Source organism: Pocillopora damicornis, chromosome 1 (assembly GCF_964200805.1).
Source record: "Pocillopora damicornis chromosome 1, jaPocDami1.2, whole genome shotgun sequence".
Classification (NCBI taxonomy): domain Eukaryota; kingdom Metazoa; phylum Cnidaria; class Anthozoa; order Scleractinia; family Pocilloporidae; genus Pocillopora; species Pocillopora damicornis.
The window spans coordinates 12,185,711-12,198,067 of NC_142670.1; the positions used below are offsets into that span (position 1 = coordinate 12,185,711).

A 12,357-nucleotide genomic window follows, 5' to 3' on the forward strand; every position below is an offset into this window, starting at 1 on the left:
TTAACGATATATCACAAAACATCATGTCGCTTTACACGCTATAGAAGCGCGTCGCGTGACATCCTAAGGAACGGCTGCCAATGAAACTAACAGATATAAAATCTGAAAAAATCGAGGTTTTTATCTCATTTACTAACTTTATCCGAGGAAATCGGCAAAAGTTGAGCGAATTAGACATAGGTGCGCTCACTACTTCAAACGGTAAGATGTGACAAAACATCGTATCTGTCGCATAGCGCGCTAAAGAAGTGCGTCGCGTGACATCCTAAGAAACGGCTGCCACTGATCAATACTAGCAGTTATAGAGTCAGAAAATATCGAAGTTTATCTCTCATTCAATAAAATTATTGAAAGAAATGGCTGAAAGCTATTGAGCGAATAAGACACAGGCGCGCTCAGTACTTTAAACAACAAGTTATGCAGGTTGATGCAGAAATTGTTTCCCTTTGTTATTAACTCTTCCATTCTAACAAAATGCCAAGCGACTTGTTTTATCGTTTCACATTTAAATGTTATTTTATTGTACTTAGATAATAAGTAAACAATCTAATCGGAGAAACTTAATAAAATCATTTGGCTCCAACTTTCTAGCTCGTTCTGAGCTTCCTTCCTTTGCAGGCCAGTAACTTAAATTATAAAATAAAACTTGTCGTTTTGCCTTGGACGATAAGATTAAACAATATTCTTGAAATGCATTGTGTAAAAAATAACAATTTATCGCATTCAAAATTAAAGGAGAAATCTCAGAAAATTAACCAATACCAAGACTAGACCCTGGCCATTATGGCCAAAATCTGTCATTTTAAGGCCAGATAAACCAAATTCTGATCAGCAGAAACTAACTTTAAGTACCAATGACTGGCTACAAATCCTCGAAAAGTTAATCAAAATTTCTACCTGACATAAAATAAGATAATGGAGCAATCCGACAACTAATTATTTTCCAACTTCCATGGAAATTCTCCGCACACGCACTTGGCTGTAACAGCTTTACATCACTCGTGAAACAAAAACCGATTGAGAAAAATCTGTAAAAAAAACTGTGGAAACGTTTTCAAGACGTTTCAACTTCGACGCAGACGTAACGCCTTAGTCCTCTTAGTAGGTAATACTTAGATTAAAAATAACTTCTTACATATCGAGCTATTTAGTCATGAGAATTTGAAGAGATCATATAAAAAAGAAAGAAAGAAAGAAAAGAGCAGTTTCAGCAGGATATCAAAGATCAAGCTCTTAAGAGCAGTTCAGACAAGCAAAAAGTCAACTTTTGAATCAAAGGAAATCGGTTCTCTTGTTAAACTTGACTTTGGCCGTCTTTTGGTTCTTCCTGCTTTGGAAAGAAGACTCTTGAGAAAAAATTTCATAAGTAGCTTACTGATGTCTGGTCCAAATATCAGCGTTTGCAGGTATCCGAAAACACCCTGGGACTCCAGTGCTCACTGCCTTAACTGAAGAATAAAAAAAGCTAAGTTTAGGGAGGATGGTTGAGTTTCCATGAAATATTTCCGAGCACATGAAACGATACGTTGCACAACAGGATTGTTTTAAAAGAAATTTTCTTTTTTATTCCTATCATGTTTACTAACAAGAATGTCATTATCGTAAAGGTGTCTACTTGATTGTCCTGCATCTCAATTTGCCGGAGCAAAAACTAAATTCGTAACCCAACTGAAAGGAAAATAACGCGCAAGTATCACTGCTCATAAATAAGCTATAATTATGATTTAAGGTAACTTTGTATTGAATAGAATGTATAAACAGAATATTTACTTGTTTCGGCTTCTAATATCCTTGAAATCCAGGCTGACGTCATCGCCAAGGAGTACAAATGGTGCCCAGTAAAACACCTCCTTGAACTTTTCAATTTCTCTCATACACTTCATGGCCTGATGGAGAGCTTCACTTGCTTTCTTGCCTTTGGAAAGTGCATCGTAGAAGAAACTCATGAACTCCAGGGTTCCCTCGTCGCCAATCGCCCACAAGGTTGCCACAACAGATCTAGCACCGGCACCCAAAAGTGCACGCGCCATGCCGACCACACCCTCGGCCATGACCTCCCCACGAGCAGTGTGACAGCAGCTAAGTACAACCAGACGTGCTCGCAACCCAGCTTCTATCACATCTTTCATCGTCAGTAGATAGTCTTTCTCTTGCGGCTGAGGGTTTTCTCTCGTGGTGTTTGGCGCTAGGATAACTTCTCCAGTTTCCATTTTACCGTGCGCTGCTATATGAACTAAGGCCACTGATGATATTCGTTTTAACACTTCATGTTTTGTTGCCATTTCTCCAGTGAGGGGGGAAACATTTAGGATACGTCTGATCATCTCCACTTCTTTCCTTGCTCCTGGAAGTTGCACCAAAAGTTTTCCCTGATAGATGATATGTTTGAAACATGGGTCGCCGACAAGCAATGCACCAGTCTTCATGTGAAAGTCAGCTGGACAATCATGAATCAGTTGGAACGTCGTCAGAGAGGGAAGCACACGAATTCTGAAAGAATCACTTAGATATGATGAGTTCGACTTCTGTAATGCTGCATAAGGTACTAGGCAAAATGGCCCCTCAGGAACGAATGTGAGCTCGTTGCCTTCGATAAGATCAGCAATAGGAGTCACGATGATGTCATGCAGCTTCTTTAAAGCACTTGATTGGGAGTGCCTCACATCAACTCGGATCCCATCATTGGCCGCTTCCTCTTCTGTCGGCGAATGAGGAGGAGGATTTTCGATTGTAACAGTATCTCTTGCACCGATCTCCTTAAGAGCAGTGTTGTTCAGCAGCTGGATGAAACACTCCAATTCATTCTCAAACTTATAATTGTTGACGTGTACCTCTCTCATCTGGATATTATCTTCACTGAGGCAAACCCAGAAGTAAACGCATGGTCCATTAATAGCTATAAAAACTGTGCTCAATGAAACCCAACTCAGAGAAACGCACGATGTGCTTTGCGTGGAAGAATCTTCAGGCTGATATTTTGTGGCCATGAGATCTTTCAGAGCTTGAGCACGTCCTTTCTCTGCGGCAAGAAGAGCTTTTACAACTTGACCTTGTTTAAGATTAAGACGCCACAAACCTTTGTATGCACTTTGGCGCTGATTACGATAAGAAATCTTCCACTGATCTTTGAACTGAAGACTGGCTCTGATACTATCATTCAATTCTACACTCGAGTGATAACATTCAAGGGCCATCACAAGATTTCCTAAGCACTCAAAACTGCTTCCAAGAGAACAAAGTGAGCACGCCTCTCCAGTCTTGTCTCCAACTTCTTTTGATATTTCTAGGCGACGTTGACAACACTCGATTGCCGTTTTCAAATCTCCTCGACGGAGATGATTCCTTCCGAGACGGCAATAGCTGATTCCCTCTTCGGCCTTGTCTCCCACTTTTTTAGCAATTTCTAGATCACGTTGATAGTACTCCACTGCTGTTTTGAACTGTCCCAGCCTGTCATAAGTGTTGCCGAGATTGCCATAACTTCTTCCCTCTCCGGCCTTGTCTCCCACTTCTTTAGCAATTTCTAGATGACGTTGATGGTTCTTGATTGCTGTTTTGAACTTTCCTAGACGGTTATAAGCAATGCCGAGATTGCCATAGCTTTTTCCCTCTCCGGCCTTGTCTCCCACCTCTTTAGCAATTTCTAGATGACGTTGGTGGTACTTGATGGCTGTTTTGAACATTCCTAGACCTCGATAAGCGTCGCCGAGACTGCCATAACTGATTCCCTCTCCGACCTTGTCTCCCACGTTTTTAGCAATTTCTAGACGACGTTGATGGTACTCGATTGCTGTTTTAAACTGTCCTTGACAGTCATAAGCTGTGCCGAGACCGCCCCAACTTCTTCCCTCTCCGGCCTTGTCTCCAACTTCTTTGGCAATTTTTAGATGACGTTGGTGGTACTTGATGGCTTTTTTTAACTCTCCTATACCTTGATAAGCGTTGCCGAGATTGCCACAACTTGTTCCCTCTCTGGCCTTGTCTCCCACTTCTTTAGCAATTTCTAGATCACTTTGGTGGTACTTGATGGCTGTGTTGAACTCTCCTAGACCTTCATAAGCGTTGCCGAGATTGCCATAACTTGTTCCCTCTCCGGCCTTGTCTCCCACTTCTTTAGCAGTTTCTAGATCACGTTGGTGGTACTTGATGGCTGTTTTGAACTCTCCTAGACCTCCATAAGCGTTGCCGATATTGCCATAACTTCTTCCCTCTCCGGCCTTGTCTCCCACAGCTTTAGCAATTTCTAGATCACGCTGGTGGTACTTGATAGCTGTTTTGAACTCTCCTAGTCTTTGATAAGCGCAGCCGAGATTGCAATAACTTCTTCCCTCTCCGGCCTTGTCTCCCACGTCTTTAGCAATTTCTAGATCACGCTGGTGGTACTTGATAGCTGTTTTGAACTCTCCTAGTCTTTGATAAGCGCAGCCGAGATTGCAATAACTTCTTCCCTCTCCGGCCTTGTCTCCCACGTCTTTAGCAATTTCTAGATCACGCTGGTGGTACTTGATGGCTGTTTTGAACTCTCCTAGTCTTTGGTAAGCGCAGCCGAGATGGCCATAACTTCTTCCCTCTCCGGCCTTGTCTCCCACGTCTTTAGCAATTTGTAGATGATGTTGGTGGTAGGTGATGGCTGTTTTGAACTCCCCTAGACTGTCATAAGCGATGCCGAGATTGCCATAACTTTTTCCCTCTCCGACCTTGTCTCCCACATCTTTAGCAATTTCTAGATTACGTTGATGGTACTTGATGGCTGTTTTGAACTCTCCAAGACCTTGATAAGCGCTGCCGAGATTGGAATAACTTCCTCCCTCTCCCGCCTTGTCTCCCACGTCTTTAGCAATTTCTAGATGACGTTGGTGGTACTTGATGGCTGTTTTGAACTCTCCAAGACCTTGATAAGCGTTGCCGAGATTGCCATAACTTGTTCCCTCTCCGGCCTTGTCTCCCACGTCTTTAGCAATTTCTAGATGACGTTGGTGGTATTTGATGGCTGTTTTGAACTCTCCTAGACCTCGATAAGCGTTGCCGAGATTGCCATAACCTCCTCCCTCTCCGGCCTTGTCTCCCACGTCTTTAGCAATTTCTAGATCACGTTGGTGGTACATGATGGCTGTTTTGAACTCTCCTAGACCTCCATAAGCGTTGCCGAGATTGCCATAACTTTTTCCCTCTCCGGCCTTGTCTCCCACAGCTTTAGCAATTTCTAGATCACGCTGGTGGTACTTGATAGCTGTTTTGAACTCTCCTAGTCTTTGATAAGCGCAGCCGAGATTGCCATAACTTCTTCCCTCTCCAGCCTTGTCTCCCACAGCTTTAGCAATTTCTAGATCACGCTGGTGGTACTTGATGGCTGTTTTGAACTCTCCTAGTCTTTGATAAGCGCAGCCGAGATTGCCATAACTTCTTCCCTCTTCGGCCTTGTCTCCCACCTCTTTAGCAATTTCTAGATCACGCTGGTGGTACTTGATGGCTGTTTTGAATTCTCCTAGTCTTTGATAAGCGCAGCCGAGATGGCCATAACTTCTTCCCTCTCCGGACTTGTCTCCCACGTCTTTAGCAATTTGTAGATGATGTTGGTGGTAGGTGATGGCTGTTTTGAACTCCCCTAGACTGTCATAAGCGATGCCGAGATTGCCATAACTTTTTCCCTCTCCGGCCTTGTCTCCCACATCTTTAGCAATTTCTAGATGACGTTGATGGTACTTGATGGCTGTTTTGAACTCTCCTAGACCTTGATAAGCGCTGCCGAGATTGCAATAACTTCTTCCCTCTCCGGCCTTGTCTCCCACTTCTTTAGCAATTTCTAGATGACGTTGGTGGTACTTGATGGCTGTTTTGAACTCTCCTAGACCTTGATAAGCGATGCCGAGATTGCCATAACCTCCTCCCTCTCCGGCCTTGTCTCCCACGTCTTTAGCAATTTGTAGATGACGTTGGTGGTACTTGATGGCTGTTTTGAACTCTCCTAGACCTTGATAAGCGTTGCCGAGATTGCAATAACTTTTTCCCTCTCCGGCCTTGTCTCCCACGTCTTTAGCAATTTCTAGATGACGTTGGTGGTACTTGATGGCTGTTTTGAACTCTCCTAAATCTTTATAAGCGATGCCGAGATTGCCACAACCTCTGCCCTCTCCGGTCTTGTCACCCACGTCTGTAGCAATTTCTAGATAACGATGGTGGTAGGTGATGGCTGTTTTAAACTCTCCTAGACCTTTATAAGCATTGCCGAGATTGCAATAACTTCTTCCCTCTTCGGCCTTGTCTCCCACGTCTTTAGCAATTTCTAGATCACGTTGGTGGTAAGTGATGGCTGTTTTGAACTCTCCTAGTTCTTGATAAGCGTTGCCGAGATTGCAATAACTTCTTCCCTCTCCGGCCTTGTCTTTCACGTCTTTAGCAATTTCTAGATCACGTTGGTGGTACTTGATGGCTGTTTTGAACTCTCCTAGATTATGATAAGCGCAGCCGAGATTGCAATAACTTCTTCCCTCTCCGGCCTTGTCTCCCACGTCTTTAGCAATTTCTAGATCACGTTGGTGGTACGTGATGGCTGTTTTGAACTCTCCTAGACTATAATAAGCGTTTCCGAGATTGCAATAACTTCTTCCCTCTCCGGCCTTGTCTCCCACTTCTTTAGCAATTTGTAGATGACGTTGGTGGTGGCTGATGGCTGTTTTGAACTCTCCAAGACCTTGATAAGTGTTGCCGAGATTGCCATACCTGTTTGCCATGACTTTCAGTTCAGCAGCAGATTTCCTTATTAATTGAAGTAGACGTTCATTGTTGTCTTCAATCTGAAAACGTGTCAAGGGTAGATAAATCATGAGCGGATTTTCGAAAATGCAGTGGAAATGTGTATTTTAAAAATAATGAGAATATTGAATAGAACCTTAAAAATGGAATGGTAATTCGTATGTGGGTTTCTTGTAGAGATTTGGTTTCAAGATATTCGAGAATGCTCTATTAGTTTAGGTTTGGTCGCCATGGTGATGCCCAGAAAAATGAGGGGCATTCAGTGCAAACTCTAGGAATTAGTTAAAATGGCCTTTTCCTTTTAGTTGAGTTGCGTAAAATAATCGAAAGAACTCTTTAAGAATAATTTAGCTTTTTAAACTGTTCAGTGGAGTATAAGATAATATCGCTTGCATTATGTGTAGAAGAATCTGTTTGGAACGTATTGATTTTCCTTGAAATATTACTCATATTGCATCTCGTATCACGTTTGAAACATTTGTTAAAGGATACGGCCAATCCCATATGCAACCAGCTCCTCGCTTTTTTATACAAGCAAAGTTCCACACAAGCTCTGGCTCCTGAAAAGGAGAGAATAATTGGTGGTGCGAGGTAATTAATCTCAAGGTATAAAAGTATTGATAAAATGGACTTAACTTCTCATTTAGCTGGGAACAAAAATATAATAGGGAAATTTGATCTCGTGGAAAAACTGAAAAGGAACAATAAGAAGCTAGCGCAAAGCAGCTACCAATTAAGTTTCAATTGATGATGATAACGATGAATTTACATAACGTGTTCTTCACTTTAATGTGCTCTTATGCGCTTTTCAGAACTTTTCGGGGAAGTTTTCGGGTAGACTGCATTGCGCAGTTTACAACTTTTGAAAGGCAATTTTTCAGGTGCCTCCTGGCCAGGCTTAGTAACGTCCCTGCTAAAAGTGACCGAGAAGATGCAGGAAACGGAGCTTACACTTTACGTCCATATCCGGGACAAGAATTTCAAACGATTTGCAGATGTCATAGCTTAACCGGAAGCACATTCTCCTCAGATATTTTAAGACTCTGAGAGTTGGGCCAGTCTAGGGTTTGAACCCTCGACCTCCGTCGCTCTAAAACGTGCACTTACCAGGTGGCGGTATTTGAGAGCTTATTGAAATTTTGTTATGCTTTTCATCACATAACAGACATTAACACACCAGATACAATTCACACTTGGGGTACAGTCACGTGCCACAACCAACATGACAGGACGGAAAAACGCGTGAACTGTAAGTACCTCCCGTTGTCCCATACAAAGCCTTAGAAAACTTTTCTAAGGCTTTGTATGGAACAACGGGAGGTACTTACAGTGCATGCATTATCCGTCCTGTCATGCACAAACCCCTTTTGACGAAATCAGAGAAAAGAATGTTAAACGCTTATGACTGAAAACCCCACCTTTCTCAATAGCTTTGATTAAAGTGGGTTCCAATTGAACAGCAACTGTTGCATCATCAAGACATTCCACGTAGTTTGCTGTGAAATTCAAGAAATAAGTTTTAAAAAAGTGGTCATCACATGCAATTGCAGCAAAGACGCTTTAAAAAATTACAATTGCATAAACTGCTGTCCATTTACGAGGATCTTGTAACGCTACATGAGAGATTTATATACTTAGAAATAAAATTGTTACCCAAACGGAAATGAGCTGTTGCCCTGTTGCTATAAAGCTTGGCGTTCAGCCGTTTATCTTTGCAGTTCACTTGAAGTCCTTTCGTGTAGGAGTTTATCGCGTGATTAGCTTCTCCTTGTCTGTATTCTTTGTTACCTTCCTCGAGACATACTTTCGCTATCCCTGAAAACACAATGTTTTAGTGTTAATGATTTAGTAATGAATAATACGACTTTATACTACAACTTTATACTTCCAAACGAGCTGTTAGGTTAAAGGAGCTTAGAGCTATGAAAAACAAAAATTCAGAATAGTTTAATATCTGTACATTTTGTTTGTGTGCAAGCTGTTGGGAGTCTGGGCTGTAACTTGGCTATTACCATTTCAAGTTTATCGGTTTACATTTAGGTCGAGAGACTTTCACAAACCCCTTTTACAACTCGCTTACGTTTTCCAAAATATCAAAAGTCTTACCAGGAGCTCCTATTTCAACTCAACTTTGTTTACAATCTCAGTTCAGGAGAGTTTATCTTTGGTTTTTGTTTGTTTAAAAATATACGCATGCACTATTAGAGGTTTTAGCTGTAGCTTGGCTACAAGCAAATCAAGTCTGTTCGGTTTACATTTAGGTCGAGAGACTTTCCAAAAACCCTTTTACACCTGGCTTACGTTCTCCAAAATACCAAGTTAGAATATAAAACCCCATAGTTATTGCATAAAGCAAAGCAAAGCCAGGAATGAAAAAGGTTAAAACTTGTGAATGTTCTAATGACAAAAAAAAGGCATCGTGCTGAGTGTGACAAGGGTTCGTGGTTTTCTCATCGTTCGGAAAAGTGCGCTAGAAAGAAATTAGTATTTTTTTATGTTTTTGGTTTCGTTTTTTTCTTTTATCACTTGGTTTTTCTCAAACATATATTTGTCTATTGTGAACATACTCGTAGAGGCTAACTGGAGAAATTTGATTGGGAAAGTACTGCTTTCCCGCGAAGTGCCATTTTGCTTGTTGTGAAAATCAGGGGTTCTACATTTTGTTGACTGTTGGTTTATATAACTGGTGTTGACATAACTGTCTAAAGAGGCGTGAAATATTTAGAAGATCAAAAGAGGCAATACGGCCGAGACAAAATGCGTCCTCTTCTCTGCAGAGTTCTCATATTGCGTAAAAATTTCTGCAAAACATGTATTGAACAATAACGGACATAATTTCCTCGTGGCAGCCTCAAAAAGTTATCCGTTGGCAGACTTTTCAATACTCGACTTTGATAGGTCTACTGGTGCCACCAGCTCTCTCTTGTCGAAAATGACTTTCACATTAAAAATGACCAAATTTCGTGTATCTTCAAATTCAAAAGGGAAATATTTCTACTTCGCAAATATCATTCATTTTAGGTGCACATTGTAGCTATATCTTTAATCTTTAAAATGCCGTGCGTTGATTTGGAAGGAAACGCTCCTAAAACTCAGAAAACTGAGTTTCACAAAGCCCAGTGGGCCAAGTTTGACCCATTCTTCTCTAATTTAGGGCTCTTCAAATCGAAGTCGCGTCCAAATTTGCCGCTTTATTGGTTATAAATTATTTATGACGTCCACGCATTCTGCTCCATCGAATTGAGGAACAAATTATTTTTTTCTTTGGTTTTTATTTGAGTGGTTAGAAAGTTTGAAATTGAAGATCTTTTGCTGCTTCAAAAACTCACTCACAAAATATACGCAAATTCTGATGTAAACAGGACAAAAAAACTTCACTGGGGCGTCTTTCAAACAATCTTACCTCAATCGGTGTTCTTACCTCTTAAAGGGTCCTTGTATACATCCAGTTCAGCGTCACTTGACGTAACTTGGCTTTCCTCTGTTGCTGAAATTACCGAGAAGATATTTCAACTTTGCTATTGATCACAACTATATTTAATTACAACTAACCTTCTAATACTGGCGTATTAAGTGGATTCCTCAAAACATTCAAGTCGAAGTGGTCCAAAAAGTTAAGCACCAGAATTAAATTATACTTAGTTACCAAACAGTACAAAATCACTATAAAGAAGTCTTTCCCTGTTGCTTTTCCTAACCTGTGGCTGGAAACTCATTTTTCACCTCCAGTTCTTCTCCTGTTGTTGGGAGGTTGCTTTCTGCCATAGCTAGAAATAAAATCGAATCGATTGTACTGCGCTGCATTGTTAAAAATAAAAAAGAGGAGACTCAGATGAGAGTAACCTAAAGAAAACGTTGTATGCTGTTACGGGAATATTTACTGATTTTCTGTGTGTGTTATTCGGAACATATCTATTCGTAAACTTTCACACAACCATTTCAAGTCCTTTCATTTTGAAAAATCAAAAAATGCATAAACCACAGTAGCTTTTTGAATAGATTTTGCTTGACTCGCTTTCATCATATGCACCTGCTTGTCGGCACTTTTGTTATTTATTACATGGTTTTTTAGGTAAATATAAGTGTTAATGGTCTTTCTGGAAAAATTGGTTTTCATGGTAGATAGCAGCTGAGTTTATACTCGTAACTTTAATTTCTTTTCATACGATAGTTTCCACACTAACTTTGCATAGATGAGCAGAAACTTTTAATTGCTTTTCCGTTTTTATTTCCTAAGCTGCGCTACTGCAATTGAGATAGGTATTGTTTTCTATATCAGAGCTGTAAATTCGCACCTAAGTTTCCTATTTTTAATGGCCTAGAGTTTATTGCATCCGTCTTTTTAATTTAGGAATTCTTTCCGTCGTAGAAACAGATGGAATATCTAAGTAGTTTTCGTTTAACTTCAAAGAGACCTTTTCCGCTCCTTTGTGTTCTTATTCAAATATTGCGATTGGTGTAACAATAGCACCTCACACCAGATAGTTCTTAAGCAAGTACCTTATACAGCTTTGATGATTACAAACTAGAGTACGCTAGAGGTCATGTCGCTTGTTGGCCTGACCTAGAATAAAAGTACTGTGGAACCAAAGATTGTCTTATCCTTGACGTCCGTATAAGCTCGCTCGAAGTAGGTGTGTCAGAAAATCGTGACGAGTTTCTGTTCTCGCTGCCAAGTGGTCTCTACCGAGTTATTTCCCCCAGTTGTTATTGTTCCGTCTGCGAAGATTCAGTTTCCCAGTTTGGGCGCGAAAACCTATCGTCACAATGCTTAATCACAGAGGAAGAATGAGAATCTCAAAATTTCCTCCGTCACGCTATTGTGATTGCGTGACAGCTCCAGTCAAGTTCCGCGGGTTGTGTCATGTTTGTTTTTTCAATTGTTTGTTTATTTGTTTGTTTTCGTAGTCTTATCTGTTGAAACGTCGTTCAAGGCTGTCCCTTATCAAAATGCGTGAGTTGCAATAAACAACCTAGTTGTACCCGGTAGGCATGGATGAGCATGAATCAAAATTAATGCATTAAAAGACTCTTGCCCTCATTCCTTCATTTTATTGCGTGTGGGGCTGGGAGAATTCACGAAACTTTTTCAAAACACTTTCGAGGGTTTGCGTTACCGTCACGAATTCTCCCAACACCCCGCGAGCCTTTGCGTAAAGAAACACGTTGATCGACTCAATTCTTTTACAAAGTGCATGTGTAAAATGTCTCTCAAAGCTGTCGAAAAATTGTTAGACAAAGCCTTTTTTTATTAACAGAATTATAGGTTCTCGTCAATAAACTTCTTCATTAATTTTTTTTTGAAGGAACCAAGAAATTTAGCTTGGAAGAGCTGGTCCCTCTCCAAATTATGTTGGGGAAGGATCCGATTTTTTCATTTCGAATTCATAAAAGGCACTGAATACAAGGTTATTCTGAGAGACTGGAGAAGATGGCATTGGAAGTGCCCTAGTCATCAAAACTCTTGCTATCAAGAAACTTCATCTACGACAAATTGAAAGCCATGCGCAACACACAGACTCCTGCATAGCTTAATCTTGTAGGCCATCGAATGAATTCACTGCCAGGTCATATGAGCATTTGGCGGAGGAAGTAGACTGAAAG

At 40.8% G+C, this 12,357-nt stretch overlaps 2 protein-coding genes across 2 annotated transcripts in view; one reads left to right on the forward strand and one right to left on the reverse strand.

The window, feature by feature from the left end:
* Positions 1–12,357, forward strand: part of LOC149052016 (adhesion G protein-coupled receptor L4-like) — a 168,593-nt gene that overhangs the window by 37,758 nt on the left and 118,478 nt on the right. Inside the window, exon 9 of the mRNA XM_089209993.1 lies at positions 8,901–8,909. Within this exon, the coding sequence (XP_089066119.1) occupies positions 8,901–8,909 (9 nt within the window). The remainder of the gene's footprint in view (positions 1–8,900; positions 8,910–12,357) is intronic.
* Positions 498–10,520, reverse strand: LOC149052021 (uncharacterized). Its single transcript, XM_089209854.1, has 7 exons — positions 10,452–10,520; positions 10,175–10,240; positions 8,407–8,568; positions 8,172–8,249; positions 7,246–7,313; positions 1,771–6,794; positions 498–1,448 (listed from the first exon to the last, which is right to left on the reverse strand). Exons 1-7 carry the CDS (start codon positions 10,516–10,518, stop codon positions 1,445–1,447), a joined length of 5,469 nt encoding a protein of 1,822 aa, XP_089065980.1. The 5' UTR covers positions 10,519–10,520; the 3' UTR covers positions 498–1,444.